This window comes from Prionailurus bengalensis, chromosome A2 (genome assembly GCF_016509475.1).
Source record: "Prionailurus bengalensis isolate Pbe53 chromosome A2, Fcat_Pben_1.1_paternal_pri, whole genome shotgun sequence".
Taxonomy (NCBI): domain Eukaryota; kingdom Metazoa; phylum Chordata; class Mammalia; order Carnivora; family Felidae; genus Prionailurus; species Prionailurus bengalensis.
The window spans coordinates 30,383,489-30,401,314 of NC_057348.1; the positions used below are offsets into that span (position 1 = coordinate 30,383,489).

The 17,826-nt window shown below is 45.4% G+C and overlaps 1 protein-coding gene across 28 annotated transcripts in view; it reads right to left on the minus strand.

Moving 5' to 3' along the window:
- The window catches only part of CADPS (calcium dependent secretion activator), a 476,275-nt gene that overhangs the window by 186,669 nt on the left and 271,780 nt on the right, over window positions 1-17,826 (minus strand). For all 28 annotated transcript variants that reach the window (XM_043587832.1, XM_043587835.1, XM_043587838.1 and 25 more), the window contains exon 7: window positions 7,825-7,936. In XM_043587832.1, coding sequence (XP_043443767.1) covers window positions 7,825-7,936 — 112 coding nt within the window. The remainder of the gene's footprint in view (window positions 1-7,824; window positions 7,937-17,826) is intronic.

Here is a 17,826-nt window from a genome sequence, read left to right on the forward strand (position 1 = left end):
GAAGGGAGGGATCTGGCTGACAGTCACGCATTTACATAGACGGTCACACGCATGGGGCATCTCCTCAGGTAACAAACACCGAAATCTGTCCGGGTTTGAAAGGAAGCCCACACAGCAGGAAGGATGGGCTCTCAGAAAGCGTCTTTTTGACCCTGCGCTGCCGAGATGGGGCTCCAATGTGAGGTTCTGTCTCGGAGGCTGCAAGTGAGGCAAGGAGTGGATAACTCGGGACATCCGCCTCTTCATTTTGTGACCGGAGTTCTCAGGAGCCACGTGGGGTCTGAAGAACACGCACTGGGGCAGGAGTGGAATATCTGGAAAATCCCCTGGACTGAGGGAACAGGAATTAAATGCAGGCGCGACAAAAGCTGGGCCTGCTAAGATGTGCTTTTGTGGTGGCCGCGGGCCCCGATTTGTTGCATGCTGCTCTGGCTCTGTTTTCAAAGCATCTCCTTTCTCTGGGTGCAGGGGGAGGCCGCCTCTCTCCTGGGCTTCTTTCACCTCTGCAGGGGGAGGGGAGGGGTTCGGAGGCTCGGAGGCGGACCCTGCGGCCTTCCAGAGGCTGCCTGCCTCACTGCCCTCATGCGCCCGGCTGGCATGTAGAGAGTGGGAGCATATGGCTTCCCGTGAGGCGGCACAACAGGAGCTCAGGGCAGAGTGAGTCGGTGTGGCAGAAAAGCAGAATTGGCCGCTCTGATAGGCCTCGTTGGTGCTGAATTTTCACCCCTTCTCCCTCCAGGCCTGACCCCTCCCCGCACCCCCCCGCCCATTAAATTCCCTGACTCTGATGAAAGAAAATTCATCCATTTTTGCTAAACACAGAATTTGAGTTTTCCCAATGTCTTATGTATGACATGATGGAAATACCAGGCCTGATTTTTCAGACCAGAGGCTGCTCAAGTTTTTCTGACCATGCCCTGTGCCCATAAAATATACTGAGCAAATAGCCCAATACCTGTAAATATATTGCGACCAATATAAAAATATATCACCATCAATATATAAATATATAAAATATCATTATATATCTATGTAAGTTATATAACTAGATATCATTATATTTATATTTTATGTTTCCATTATCTACATTTACTTTGTATTAATATATTAGCTTATTACATATATCATAAAATACACACAAATATAGAAGTCTTAAAAATGAGCTACGGATAAAAACTATATATATATATATATTTTTTCCCCTTAAGTTTATTTTGAGAAAGAGATAGCATGAGTGGGGGAGGGGCACAGAGAGAGGGGGAGAGACGGAATCTCAAGCAGGCTCTGTGTGGTCAATGCACAGAGCCCAACGTGGGGCTGGAACTCACAAAACCGTGAGATCAAGACCCGAGCCGAAATCAAGAATCAGATGCTCCACCGACTGAGCCACCCAGGTGTCCCAAAAACTGTATTCTTACATGTCTCGCTAATTATGGCGACTTGGAACTATTATTAGCTATATTTTAAGGTATCATATATATTTAGGGCAAGGCTCATTGTTAATGATACTAGATGTAAGTCTGCAGTTCACGTAGTCTTTTGTTTTTTTTTTTAATTTATTTATTTATTTTTAGAGAGAGAGAGAGAGGGAGGGAGAGAGGGAGAAAGAGAAAGAATGAACATGAGCAGGGGAGGGGCAGAGAAAGGAGACAGAGAATCCCAGGCAGGCTCTGTGCTGTCAGAGCCTGACATGGGGCTCGATCTCACCACCCTGAGATCTCGACCTGAGCTGAAATCAAGAGTCAGACACACAACTGACTGACCCACTCCGGCGCCCCAAGCAGTTCAAGTAGTCTTGTAAATAATTTCAGAACATCTTGCCTGACACCTGATCTTATCTGATTACACTGGCAATGACTTTATCTCATGATGTGGGTGACAGAGGTCCTGCTCAGTAAGGCGATGTCAGCTCCACCATTTTTTTGTGTGTTTTTTTTTGCCAGGCTTGCAATAGTAGCATCTTAAGATTATAGCACTTTTTAGGGCGCCCGGGTGGCTCAGTCGGTTCAGCGTCCGACTTCGGCTCAGGTCATGATCTCACGGTTTGTGAGTTCGAGCCCTGCGTCGGGCTCCGTGCTGACAGCTCAGAGCCTGGAGCCTGCTTCAGATTCTGTGTCTCCCTCTCTCTCTGCCCCTCCCCCGTTCATGCTCTGTCTCTGTCTCAAAAAATAAATAAATGTTAAAAAAAATTTAAAAAAAAGATTATAGCACTTTGTAGTAATCTTTTTTAGACCATTTGTTCATTTTGTGAGGGTTGCTTTAGTTAAAATTGTATCGTAAAATGTATAAATTCATGTAACTGGTGCCAGAAGAGTATAATACGTTGTAGGATGCTGAAGGCAAGTACGTTAAGGTGCCACTGGGGGTGCGGGTGAGGGTGCACCTCTCCCTCCCCTCAAGAGAACGCCCGTCCCTATAGGTCACTCCATATCCTGTTCCGTTTCCGGGGACCCCAGCATTTGGGAGATGGAGGGAGGTGCCGCCCTTCCTAGGGAAGCTGCCCCTCTCTCCTGAGCCAGTCTGGCCTGAGAGGTGAAGGGGGTGATGTTCTGGGAAGCAAGGACGGGGAGGGGCTGGGAAGAGAAAGCCCAGCCAGGGCCAGAACAGCAGCAGGCAAGCCCCCGAGCCTCCTTCTGCTCCTGCCCACTTGGCAAAATCAAAGCAGGAGCCTCGCTCTGGGCGCCCGGAGCTCGTTAACAGGACTTCCACCATATGGATTCTGGGCGTGTTTCCCACCGGCAATATGGCGTCCATTCGCCGACACGAATGACCACAGCTCATTACTGGCCGCTCCACAAAGACTTCCTCCGTGTGGTGGCTCCCCGGGGAGACTTCCTCTCCAGGGTGGATGGAGAGGTGAGGTCACTGCTGTTCTTCTCCATCTTCACCCCCACCCCACCATGTGCCCGACGGGTCGACGTCTCCTTTGTATGTGTCAGCCCTGCTGAATTATTAGGGTCCTCCTGGGTGCACGTGAGCCCTGAGCAGTCCAGACACCTCATCTGGACATTCCAGGCTGCTAATCGAGCACTTTGTCATCTCAGCCGAGGCCCATGTGTGCTGCGCTTTGATGTGGTGATGCCGATGTGGGAACACAACCCACTCTGCGCAGTAAGCAGCATGCCGGCCAGCCCCAGCTTCTCTTAGTTACCTGGCCGCACAGGCAGGTCCTTGGGGGGGGGGGGTGCTATTTTAACTCTGAGCCTTTTCCTGGCTGATCGTCTCCAAGCTTCAGCCTGTACATCCTTCCCTACCTCCGTATCCACTTGACCTGACCCCAGGAAGGCATCCCTGACCCTCAGACTGGATTGCGTCCCCTAGCTATGCACTTCCGAGGTGTTCTTCCTCTAGCAGAGCACTTACCACATTGCAGTATAATTTCTGGTTTGTTTTTTTTTAATGTTTATTTATTTTTGAGAGAGAGAGAGATCATGAGTGAAGAAGGGGCAGAGAGAGAGAGGGAGACACAGAATCTGAAGCAGGCTCCAGGCTCCAAGCTGTCAGCACAGAGCCCAACGCGGGGCTCGAACTCACAAACCGTGAGATCATGACCTGAGTGGAAGTCAGATGCTCAACCGACTGAGCCACCCAGGCGCCCCTATAATTTCTGTTTTTTTAGATCTATATCCCTTATGTTCTTTTGAAGTTAAAGATTTTTGCCTGTCATTAGTCCTGTTTGCTCTCTGCATGCCACAAATGATGGGACACCATGGGCTCACAATCATATCCAGTGAATGGAAGTTTGATAATATTACAGGGTTGGCAAGGGTGCAGAGTAACCCTCACTTTTGCCTTTTGTGGAAGTATCAATTGGCGTATACTCTTTAAGGGACAATTTGGTAGAATCTGTCAAAATTCAGATTTCATTCAGCAAAATATTTTCTGAGAAACCATCCTACGCATATATACACATATGCACAAAGAAATAAATTCAAGGTTATTCATGGAAGCATTGCTTATACAGCCAAAGACTGGAAATAATCTAAGTATGTTATGATACATCTATACCTGGAATATTACACAGCTATGAAACAGGAAGCAAGTCAGTATGGGCTGACGTGAACTAATCTCTAAATACACTGATATTTCAAGCAAAGTACAAAACAGTATGTATACAGTAATTCCCTGCTGTTCATTCATTCGTTCTTTCTTTTTTAGAGGGATATGTACACATATGTTTGTATATGCTATGCTTATACAGGCATAGAACACTAGGGGAAGAATACACAAATTGAAAACAAGGCTTTTCCCTGGAGAAGATACTAGGGCAAGGTGGGAACAATCACTCATTGTCACTATTATCCATTAACTTCTTTTTTACAATGCATGAATTTTTTTTCAATTAAAAAGGTCGATGAAAAGAAAAACATAATGAATATGGCACAAACTAAATGTTGTTGAATGAATGAATGTAGCACTGGGATTTCAAATGTGGCTGTGTCCTGCTAAGCCTGGGAGCAATTAGAGCATAGAAACCCTCCCCCAGGGGTACAAGGAATTGCTTCACTTAGAAAAAGAAAGCAGTCATCACCAGCTGCAGCCTGTGGAGGTGCTTCCAGAGGAGGGCGCCCCAGCTGGCACATGGACCTGGCAGGCCAGTTCCACGGCAACTGGTAGAAAGTGTCTCAGTAGGAAGAGTCAATTCATATCTAGGGGAACATCTATGAGGCTGGAGAAGAGAATGAGTTCTTAAGAAATGAATAACTACAGGGTTGTGGCAAGCTCGTGGCATTCGTCAAAGCAGCAGAGCCCAGGGTTTTATTTCTGCACAGGGACGATGTGATACAGTGGGAATTGTCCTGGAGATGAGTCAACATCATTCCTGGCAAGTTACTTACCTCCTCTGGGCCCCAGCGGACTCATCCGTACAAGATGAGTAATAACTCATTAGGGTTATTATCGGTGAGATAATATAGCATGCAATAACAGGGTTATAGCATCAGTGAGAGACTGCAGAGCCTCTGGGCAGTGCCCTGGCCACCGGCAAATGTACAGGGCATGGGAACCAACCAACTGGGTGGGTCTAGGGAAGCTTCCTGCCTTCTGTGGGAATCTGTTTTCTCTTCTATAAGACAAAAGGTTTGACTAGCTCAGTGGGGTTAACTTTTCTGAGTGGAAACAGCTTTGAGAAATTGGTGAATGCTTTGGACTGGCAAGTCCAGAAAAATGTACATATGCCCCCTCGCTACCTCAACATTTGCAAACAATTTCATGGGGTTCCTGGATTCCAGGGAACCTTCTGTGGACTCAAGTTGAGCATTCCTGGACTTTTCTCTCCGAATACTAATATTCTGGTCTAAATCCTAGTAATACGATTCCAGGTCAGCTGTATAGATGAAAGCCAGATTAAGGAAGCAGGCAAAAAAGGAAGAAAAAAGAAAGCACACTTAATGTATTCTTGCTGGCGTTGTTAGAAGTGTGTGCCTGTGTGCTAGTCTCGAGGTATTCTCTCATTTTTCCATAGATGACACATCAGAGGGTTAGAGAGGTTGAAAGTTTTGGCTGAAGTCATACAGTTTTCAGAAGGGATTATGTAATCAACCAGTACGAAATGAAATGTATTGGGAGTCTCTGTGCCGGCCTCTGGGTATATAGGGTAGTGAACAAAATAGTTTAGGCTTCTATGCCCACGGGGTTTTCATCATCCAGTAGGGGAGACAGAAGCCAACATTTCTGTAAATTCTTCTCTCTTTCTCTCCTTGGCGAGAAGTTTAGTAGAGAGGGGGCTGAGGCAGTGAATGAAGGAAGATGGGCAGTCAGGAAAAGTCTCTTAGGAGGAGAAGGCATTGATGCAAGGAAGGAGGCAGCCTTTTGAAGAGCTGTGGACAGTGGGGAGAGCGTTCCACTCAGGGAGAAAGCCCTCTGATGCAGGAAAGAATGGTTTATGTAGCAGACTCAAATTTGGCCAACGAAGCTGGGACATAGTGGATAAGGGGAAAGGTAGTCACAACTACCTACGAGGAAGTAGGCAGAAGCCCGATCACATGAATCCTTGTAGGCTATACTACAGAGTTCAGATTTTTATTATAAGCAGTATGGGGTGATGGAAGCATTTTAAGCTAGCAAATCTAACTTACGTCCTGAAAATACAGGCTGTTTGGTGTAGAGTCAATAACTGAGAAGTAAGAAGAAATGTCTCTATTATCTCAGGGGTGCTCAAAGGGATTGGTACCACCCTTTGGGATGTTTCAGCAATTTGGGGGACATTTTTGGTTGACAGAACGGTGCTGGGCTCTGTTGGTACTGAATGGGCGGGGCCTGGGGATTCGACATACCACACGATGAATGAGACATTCCTCCCCAGGGAGGAATTGTCCTGAATCTCACCTAACTTCTAAATATTCCCACTGGATACGAATGGAGGTGGAAAAGCCTGTCTATAATTAATTGAGTCCAGATCTTAAATCTTTTGTTTACATATTGTTAAAAAGAAAACCAGAGGCCCAAAGTGGTGTCACTTAGACCTTATTCCCAAACCGGTGCTCAGTACGTAATCTACCTGCAGTTCCAACCTCCCCCAGAAATGTAGGCCTAACACGTCAGTCAGGAATTTTCCAATCAGCACCCATGCGTCTGCCCTCCCCATCCTCCTGCAAAGAAAGATGGGGTAATTTGCGAGATAAGACCCCTCACTTTCACCCTGAAGGAAAGCCACCTTGCCTAAAACAATCCTTTTCTTTTGCTAATAATTTTCCTGCCCCATTGGCACATCTCTTTGGAGCCCCCACTACTTGCAGACTGGATGGAATGCTGCCTTATCCACGAATCATTACCAATGAGAACTTTAATCTTTGCTCAGTTGAATTTCGGTAATTTGGAACAATATACACGCAAAGTAATTTTGGCACTTTTCCAGGGAAACCGAGGAAACTTTGTTTCCTTGGTTGATGGTTTCAGGAAATCAGTTCACTGATATGTAAGTTGTTCAGCTTCCACCCTCCACAGCGGATTTTGTGACTGTCACCTGCCTAGTGATTCTCCATATGGGAACAAGGAAAGCATTCCTTCTGTAGGTCTTCTAGTGCAACGGTGCCTGAATCGCTACATTTTTGAAATTATTTTATTATTATTATTTTTAAGATTTTATTTTAAATAATCTCTACGCCCTATGTGGGGTTCGAACTTACAACCCTGAGATCAAGAGTCACATGCTCTACCAGCTGAGCCAGCCAGGCACCCTGAAGTTATTTTATTATTAATTCCCTTTTATTTCTCTTTTATATTATGTCACTGTATTGATTTTTAAATTGTCAGGTGGTTAGGTTGTTAAATTGTCTGAGAGGCGCCTGGGTGGCTCAGTCCGTTGAGCATCCGACTTCGGCTCAGGTCATGATCTCACTGCTGGTGAGTTCAAGCCCCATGTCGGCTCTGTGCTGACAGCTCAGAGCCTGGATCCCGCTTCGGATTCTATGTCTCCCTCTGTCTCTGTTCCTCCCCCACTTGCACTCTCTCTCGCTCTCTCTCAAAAATAAAGACAGACTAAAAAAAAGAAAAAATTAAAAGTCAATAAATAAATAAATAGTCTGAGAGTTTCACTTCAAGACAGAAGGGACATTACAAATCTCTGCTCTAACGGGTGTCTGGGTCTGAGGGTGTTGAGAACCCCTGCTCTGTCTTCTACAATGTGCCCTCCTGGTAGCCCAGATTTAAAGAGGGGAAACTGAGGCTCAGAGAGGTTGAGGGACTGGCCCAGGATCACAAAACCGATGGAGAGTACAGCCCGGGACTCAAACCTGAAACCAAACCTTTCAGGACTTGGCAGTGCTATCCCATGGGACCGGGGGACACGGCTCTCTGGAGCAACGTGTGATGGGGAGCGCTTACCCGTCCGAGCTCCTTGTCCTCCAAGGCCAGGACCCCTGTGCTCTCTGTGAACAGCTTCACCTTCACAGCGGGCAGTGCATGAGTTGTCGAGAAGTCGCCCTGGGTGCCCCAGCTGCAGAAAGAATCAGAGAGGTCAGTGCGGAGACCTCTGCCTTGACAATGCTACACTCAGCTGCCTTCTTCCTGCGTAGGGGGAACGCAGGGTTAACCCGAGGCAGCACTGGCTGTCGCATCCCCCCTCCCCCTCACCTCTGCTCCAAAGCTGCCAGAGTGACAAAAAGTGTTAATTAACTTGTTAGGCAAATGCAAGACAGATGCTCAGAAAGTTGCCACCGGTCTTCACAGAGCTCTACAAGGAATCACTTGGAATTAGCATGAAATCGAGTTGTGGAGAACTTTTCCCATGCATTTGCAGATACTCACAAACTATTTCAGGGTAACCACTAACACTTCCTTGCATCCTTTGAATCCCTAGTTCTTGGAAACAGTCTTAGAATTTGAGACCAGGCTTCATTTGGACAAAGCCAACACCTGACTTTAAAATGGGGGGAGGTGGGGGACCCCATTTCATCTGGCATTCAAAGGTGAGTTGTATAGAGGGATGGATGAAGCTCGAAGAGGAGCGGAAGGTAGAAGAAGTGGGAAACGACCTTTCCCACTGGTCTGTGGGAATCTGAGTCTTAAGATCTCTTCAGAGGAGAGCCTGGCTTACCTAGCGTCTGGGTAGGGTGCCAGACTGGGCTGACAGGAGCTGCTGATGGACCCTCAGATGTGGCCTTTTCATCTACTCCTCACTGTTCTCACAGAGCCACACCATCCATTCTGCACCTGAAATCACTGCGATCTTCCAGAAGTGTTTACTGGATTGCACTGAGCGCCTGCCCTAAAGCCTTCCGTGGCACCTATTCCATTGCACTCAGGGTGCAATCCAGACCTCGGGGTGCAGCCTCCCACTCATCTGCTCTAGTGTCATGGGCCTCCTGATGGCACCACCTCAGGGCTGTGGCAGGCATGGTTCCCTCTGTTGGCAATGCTTCCCCCCACCTGGCTACCTCTTCAGAGCTCTGCTTCAAAAACACTTGCCCAGAGAACACATCCCTCAGTCTCCCAGTCTAAATTTGGTCCAGAGTTAAGCTCTGGGAGGTACTGTTTTATTTTCTGTCCTGGCAATCACTGGATTGGTAATTATTTATTTTTGTGCAATTGTTCAATAGCTGAATCCTCTGGGTGTTTGTTTGCTTATATGCATACCTACTACTTAGCATAGTACTTACACATAGAAGACACCTAAGAAATATTTGTTGAAAGAATAGGTGATGCCAATTATATGCTCTTTTACAGAACCAGAAGACAGGAATAGATCCAGTTTTGCATAGAGATTTTTTTCACTTTGCCTTATATGATGGCCAATTTCCATAATGGAGAAGATTCATTAAAATATTATTACTTTTAAGTTTATTTATGCATTTTGAGAGAAAAGAGAAAGACAGAGTGCACACATGTGAGCAGGGGAGGGGCAGAGAGAGAGGAGAGAGAGAATCCCAAGCAGGCTCCCAGCTGTCAGCACAGAGCCTGATGCCGGGCTCAATCTCACAAACCGGGAGATCATGATCTGAGCCAAAATCAACAGTCGAAGGCTGATGCAACTGAGCCACTCAGGCGTGCCTAAAATATTATTTTTTAATGACTCTGTAATATAACACCTTTTAGATATGTCATAATTGATTTATTTAACCAATGTTCTGTTATTGACACCGGGCTGGACATTACTTTTTTATTTCATCTTTGATTATTTCCTTGGCATAGAGAGCTAGATGGGTGTAAGGGATGCTCCTCTTAGAATGCTTCCAGAATTGTGCTCATCAACCAAACTTTCAAGTGTTGGGACACCGATTCCCAAAACGCTTTCCCCAAAAGTGGCAACCATCCTCCCACCGTCTGGGAATGAGTGGATATCACAGTGCCTCTTGCCTTCATGGGGCCCCTATTCACTTCTTCTTCTGGCTTACTTTGTCATTGCTGTTTTCATGGGTACTCCTTTGACTAACAGCAGCCTTGAATATCTTACTTGGTGGTGGTGGTTTGTGTATTTCTTCTTTCGTTTATGATGGGAATGACTTCTAGTCTCCATATTGCACTCAAATAAATCCTGTTAACTCAAGGACATGAGGAATCTAGAGAAAGCGGACAAGACAGCGGCAGAAAAATGGAAGTCAAGGGGAACCCAGATGGAGACCCGAGGGCACAGAAGTCACTGAGGAAGCACACTAGTCACGACAGAGAAAGGGAGAAGACATGTGAAAGGAGAGGCGACAGAACAAGAGGCAACAGGTTGCAAACACAACAGTGCAATGTTAGATGTAGAGAGAGAAGTTCTGAATGTGGGTCATCAGCTGTGGCAAGCAATCTCCTAAGACAGGGAAGGCATGTACTAGCAAAGGCAACACGACAGGGCGTAGGGTTTTGAATCAGACACCCTTAGTTCAAATCCTGGTTAATCACGTATGAACTGGAGGACTTGGGGCAAGTCATGAATGTCCCTGAACCTCAGTGTGCTCAGCTATAAAATAGCCTCATTTCACAGAGTAGTTAAATAGTAAAGATAAATAAAAGTAGGGGTGCCTGGGTGGCTCATTTGGTTAAGCGTCCGACTCTTGGTTTTGGCTCAGGTCATGATCTCATGGTTCATGGGCGTGAGGACTGCATTGGGCTCCACGCTGATAGCAAGGGTTCTACTTGGGATTTTTTTCTCTCCCTTTCTCTCTGACCCTCTCCTGCTCACACATGTTCATGCTCTCTCTCTCTCTCTCTCTGGAAAAAAAAACTAAAAAAAAAGATAAATAAAAGTAAGGATTAAAAAAAAAAAGTAACCAGCAGGCTTGAAACAGCATGAGAACCCAACAGATTTTGGCTACATTCCCTTCCCAATTAGGATATGTACGATATATTCTAGTAACATGATGATCACTTTTGTGTTATCGATTCGACACATATTTATTAAGAATGTACTAAGTGTCCAACCCTGTGCTGGGCAAACAAGATAGACATTGACCTTCCTACTATACAAGGTAAGCAGTAAAACAGTTATCATCATCCCCATTTCACAGATGAGAAAACTGAGAGGAAACTCAAGATCTTGTCCATTTTATTCCAGTGAATTTTGACCAAGCTGGCTGGAACCCATATCTCTTAATTGCCATGTTATAGCTTTCACTGCTATTACTGTCATAATTATCAATAACAAGCATTATTAATAATTAGCAATATTGGCAAAAAACACGATCACTAATTTATTATTTGTGCTTAATTGTGCTATAAATCTCTTTGGGCATTTATCATGATTGGTCACAGAGATGAAGAAGATTCCTCCTGGAAACCAAAAGAGTTCTGGAATGAGATGCATTAATACCAAGCCACAGTGAGGCCTTGATCTCAGTGTCCCGGGGGTCCCACGCACTCTATCCCTATGATACTGTTGCTGGGACTGGTTTGTAGGGCTTTTCTGGCCTGCTCAGCGGGCACTAAGTCAGTTGGCCGGCAACCCTGCAGCTATCCAAGGATGCTCTCAGCTCATTGAATGTTCAGCATGACTCAAAGTGTGGGACAGAGTGAGGCCTACAAGACCCTGTCAAGCTGGATGAATTCAAGCCTCTGGACGCTGCCTTGCCAGCCCAGTCCATTGGGACACTGAGTGGCTTTTCCTTCCCACCAGAGCTGTAGCTGTGCTTTTGGCTTCTTCCCACCATGACCCTTGGCTCACCTCAAGTTTTTAGGTCACTGCTGATTCCCAATTTACCCATCAGATTTCAAAATGGCAACCCAGCCCAGGGAGAAGGCCAAAAAGTCTCCAGTCTGATTAGGATCGCCTATGTCATTTTCAAGGCCTGCGCAAAATGAAATGTTGGGCTTTCTACTCTAAAAGCAGGAGAAGGTGCCACTAAAGGTACTAAAAGATCAAGTGTTTTCATTTCTCAGAGGAGTTCTGCTCAGATGCATGCTCCATTGTCCCATCAAACTTCACCTAACAAACACAGGTTCAGAGATAAAACAATGAAGAATGTCAAGACAGAAATGCAGAGCATTTAACCAAACATAGGTCTGAGCATGAGGCCTGTGCAGATGCATGGGTCACAAGCCCATGAATAAAGTTCTGAGTCCAATGACACCCAGTCTGACGACAGGCCATGCATTGATGATAGGCCATGCAGTGGAGATTGGCTATCACTGGCATTGACGTGAACCTTCACCCCTCACTATAGTTTTTGGATTTTGTAAAAATGACTCCTGACTTGTTTTCGTACATGCTTCCTATTTGTAGAAGACCAAGGGAGATTTAGTTATAAGCACCCTTCCCTCTCCCTTTCCCCTTTTTTCCAAAGTCATGGAAATGTCCGCTTTTTGTCTTTTTCCAGCCACAGAGAGGCCTGAATATCTTTACAACAAAAAGCTAACATTTATTCAGAGATTACTATGTGCTAAGCCCAAAATCTTCTCTTAAACGTGTTATTTGGTCATACACACATTTTATTCTTTTAAGTTGTCTTAGCCACCTTGGGAAATGCTTATAATTATTACTCTCACAGTTAGAGATAGTAAACTCAGACTCAGACCAGCTATAATGTGTCCAGGATCACACACAGGGAGCAAATGGCCATCTGACTCCACAACCCAGACTCGATGGCGCCATATTGCCTCCCTTCCCCGTTCCACCATCTTGCTGCTCTGTGTCTTGATCCAGTGAAATCAGTTACCTTTGTAACTCAAAGGAAGAGTTCTGTTTCAGGATTGATGGGGCCCTAGGCCACTGCGGCTTCTCAGTTTAGATTTATTTCACATGTTCAATACACTTCACAGAGTACTACCTAACCGATAGACAAATTAGCCAGCAGTGGAAGCATCAAAAGCCTTGGCCTTTGGGTGGGTCCACACATCATTAAATGAATCTCTTTCTCATTGTTACATTCTTCCCTGCTCATTTCTTTTGCTTTGCTGTGCACTGACTGTGGTTATTAAGATGAATGTGTCTTCTTAAACGTTTCCCAGAACGGAAACACAATTGCACTTTGATTTGAAAAGACCAGAGGCTGATAAAATGTATTGCAAGCAGTAGCTGGGGAGGTTAACTAACTTCTCACTGGACACAAGGCAGATAAAGCAAAGTGGGTGACTTATCCCTCTGTTGTGACCCCATCATATCTGCCACTATAATCACACTGTGTGGCTAGCTCACAAAAAAGCTAAAAATAGGCACCAATTAGCAAATGCTTAAAGTCTGCCAGGCCCTGGGCTGCGTGCTTTTCATAGATTATCTCATTTAATCCTTCTGATTGCTCTTTGAGATGTACTCTGTTATTATCCCCACTTTATAAATGGAGAAACTAGGACTTGGGGAGGTAAAGTAACTAGTCCAGGGTTTTGGGCTAACACAGAGCCACACTCCAAACTCAGAGTTTCTGACTCCAGGGCCCAGGCATGAAACCATAGAGCTTCACTGCCTCTCAGTAACTCATAGCACAGTATTACAGTGTAGTTCAACTATCCGTGTGTGTACCTGTCTCTCTCTCTAGACGATAAACACCTTGGGGGGCAGGGAACATGGCATCATTTTTTTTTAATCTCTTGTACCAAGCACAGGGCCTGGCACACAACAAATACTTATTTAATGACTAGGAGGAAGTGATCAATTCAGAATAACCGTGTCACCAAATTCAGGGGATTGTGGAGATGCGATGTTTGAGATACCCAAGGGTATGACTGTCTCCTTTAAGCAAAACTGAGAGCTTTGTCTCCTTGGAGATTAGATGATTTTTAGGAGCCCACCAGCTCTCCCAAGTGTACATTGTGGCTGGCAGCACGCGGTGGAGACCCAGCATACGCGGCAGGTAAGACAGCACTCTGAGGAGCAAGGTGTACATCCTTCAAGGCCAAGGATGGTTAACTCATGAGGCCAATGCCTGGAAGCAACGTCAATGCCCATTGTTATAATGCTGGAAAGGGCCACAGGTTACAAAATGAACTGTTGTTGCCACTTATGGTCTTTTTAGCCATAAACACACAAGCATACACTATAGAACGCAACTACTCAGAGTGATACCTCCAAATACACAGCAATGTGTATTGAGACAAGTGAGTCCACTTCAAACCAAGTGCCTTTTGCAAGAGGATGGGGGCTAAATATTTGACCGGTCCAGCTGACTAACCTACATGCCCTATGTGGCATCGGGTGAAGCTCTGACTTCCCCCGCTGTCAGGATCATACCTCTAATCAGCCCTTCATTTCTCCCTTCATTTAGAAAGCACTTCCTGAATGTCTACCATGTGCAAGTTACTGTGTTGGGATCTGTTGTGGATCCAAAGGTGAATGAGGTATCAGTACCTATGGATATTGTATTTTACCTGCAGTGTCACATGCAGAAATGATCACACTAACTAGATGTGAATTTGAGCCTTGATTTTCACATCTTTAAGATATCTTTAAGTTAAAGATAAGTTAAGAGAAAGATAAGTTATCTTTAAGAATAACACTGACCCCAGAGGATTGATGGAAGAATAAGTAGGAAATGAGCTATTGCGTATACACTGTTCAATTCAATACCCAGAACATGGAAAACACTAAAATAATATGTCTTCCATTTTAGGATTATAGACCAGGTGTTGGCAAACTATGTTCCATGGGCCAAGTCAAGCTGAATATCTGCTTATGTATGGCTGATGAGCTAAGAATGGTTTTTACATGTTTAAATGACTGAAAATAATCAAAAGAAGAAGAATATTTTGTGACACATGGACATTACACGAAATTTAAATTTCAATGCCTGTTAATAAAGTTTTATTAGGACACACTTACGTTCACCCCTTTACACATCGCCTATGCTGCTTTTGCGCTTCAAAGGCAGAGTTGAGTAGTTACGACAGAGACCATCTGGCCAACAAGCCTAAATTATTTACTTTCTGGTCCGTTGTAGAAAAGGCATGCTGACCCCCAATAGACACAGTTAAATCGCTGGCTCGATCTAATGGGAAGACTTTCGTTATTTTCGTTAGCAGATCCGAAGGAAGTAAGCTCACTAGAGCACATCCATGAATATCAACTGTAAACACGCACGTACAAGGACAGCTCAGCCCATGGTGATTCGATTTGCTGCTCTAAATTCTTCCTGGAGCTCCCACCAGCACTCTTGGTGTACTAAAAGATTGGGGATTGTGTCTCATAGCGTTTCAGACACGTGGTGCCCAAATGCTCCTTGCAGATCTACTGGAGCTGGCTGACTCATTTGGTCACACTACATCATTATTAATATCAAATAATAAACATGAGCAGCAGATAATTCATATTTGGGGGGATGGAGATGACTTTTAAAGTCACAGCACATTATTTCTCCAAACCTGTGCCACAATGCCATGGCTTTGAAAGTAAGCACTTTGATCTGGGGGAGAAAATAAGGGAGGGGAATACACTCGGGTGGAGGGAAGGAGAACTCTACTGCAAAGCAACCTTTTACTGTGTGTTTGGAGAGCATCTGCTTCATTGCAGTCACATCTCTGTTTACTATTTAAAGCCTCTTATTTGCGGAAGCCTCCTCAGACCATATGTTATCAACAAATGTTGCTAATCAAATACACACAGTAATTTTCATTAGAATTTCCTCCACCCCACCCCCCCATGAACAAAAAACAACATTTGCCACAAAGGGAATATACCTCCCAAAATGACAGTAAACATCCACTGCAAACCTTTGACAACAGAGTGATATTTACGAATGCATATGTGAATAAGCCAAGACAACACATCCGCTTTAGGCAAATAAGGACCCTTGGAGAATTGGATTTTGTGCAGGTTGGTCTTGGGGGATGATGTCACTAGTTGCCATGGCAATGCTCAGCATAAGGCCATAATTCATGCCATGCAGACTGGATTTACATTTACTCAAGGTATATGGCTCATGTGAGCTGGGTGTTAAATTGGTGTGGTTCTTAAAAATTAACTGTGAGCTTTAACAAGGGAGAATTGTCATTTCAGGGAATGAAAAGTGCCTTGGTCCTGTTGCTAAGAGGGAAAGTTAATAATTGCCTGGAGACAACTGCATTAACATCTTCTGGCCTGCCTTTCAGGCAGACGGCATGATATTCCATGCCAAGCGAATCAATTGTGCCATTGCAGTGTGTCTCATGCAAACTAATTGATAGGATGTGATTCGGGGCCTTTAATGTACCAGAAAAGCTAAACCACCTCTTATCTACATAAACGAAGCATTTGCTTTGTAGAAACTGGGTTGTCTGCGAGGCGGAGAGATGTAGGCTCTGGTTCACCTACTTGACATTTCCACTGGAATGTCTCCTCTCCAGGAATCTGAAATCAAATATATCCAAACCTCAGCTTTAGCTTTCTTCCCTCACATCTGTGCCTCTAAGACTTCCCCAGCTTAGCCAAAGCAACTGCCAGACGGCCGGACATCATTCTTCTTTTCTCCTCTTCACCCCATGTCCATTTCGTCACCAGATTTTTCATACCTCTTACGTTGATCACACATTGCTACGGAGGAAAATAAATCAAAAAAGGGAGGTTGGAAGTGCCAGAAAGAGAGTGGGCCAGTGGGGTATTAGCAGATGTGATGGAAGCAGAGGCTTGGAATGTGCTTGAGTGGTTGGGCTTACTCTCCAGGGCCTCTGTCATCACCATGAGCAGAGCTTACCCCAGGTAGCTGTTTTCACTCCAACTTGCATCCAAGATGTAGGGAAAGGGTGTGAACCCAGCCCACGGTGAGGAGCCAAGACTAATCAGACCCACATCTTGAAGCAGAGCCACCCAGGCAAGCCTGGAACGAATTAGCCAACCCAGTAATTTGCAGATGAGTGGATGAAATAAATGACTATGGTCTTACGCCACTGAGTTTTGAGACAGTTTGTTACATAGCAATAGCCAACTGATACAGTGCCTTTATTTGGTACTTAATCATGTCATCCTGGTTCTACTCTATGTCTTAAAGTTTGGTCTGGAGTCATCAGGTAGAATAGCATATCCTGGAGAACCCAGACACAACTTATAGTCCTTTCATACTATTAAAAAATCTATTGCAGTCACTCAAAAAACACCTGCCGAATGACGTTGCTGCCTTGGAAAAATAGTTCCCAGCTCATACATATGTCCTCAGAAAGCAGCCTCCCTGTTTGCCAGTCTCTCCACAGTATGAGAACTGGACTGAGGCCTGATTGTGCTGATTAAGGCTGCCAAAAGCACTGTCCAGGTTCCTCTAATGAGCAAGAATGTCAACACCTCCCAAGACCAAGGCAGGCAGCCAATGTCTCTCAAACCACTTGCGGTCAAGTGCTCCCAGGGGAAGCCCTCGCCACATCAAAGGTGCCCCCGATTGAGCCTCCCACATGGAAAGCAATGACCATGAAGACAACCTCAGCAGCACTTGAGTGCCCCCAGTATTTGTGGCTCTGATTGAGTTGGCCCCCAAGCTGGGGGGGAGCACACAGAGGCAGCACTTGGGGGGTTCAGTCATGACCATTCAGAGGTTTGGCTGCCCTCCATGCAGCCAGCCCCATCCTGTGAGACCTCCCAGTTGCCTTTGATGGAGGGGATTATGGGAACTGTTGTTGGTTTTGCTTTCATGGGCTGGGTTCCCATCATCCCACAGAGAAGGATCCCTGAGGACACTGTTGTAAGCCATGCTTGTCTTTTCCCCTGGGACTGCCTTGTGGATTTGTTCTTTTCCCCGCCCCCCTTCTCTGTTTAACATTTATGAGAAACCACTGGGAGTGGTCATGAATGCCAGGAGTCTCAAAGGGAAATGGTGAATGGGCCAGCTGGCCAAACGCCCTTCAGTACAGACTGAGGCCTGAAAGCATTGGGGAAGTTGCTCTTGAAGCCAAATGCATGGCATCGGCCCCATGTGGAGCCAGAGAGTTGTCCTTCAGAAATGACAAATCTGAGTTGTAGAGAACTATCACCACTATACAAGCGGACCATGGTATATGACACCATCTCAGTAGAGT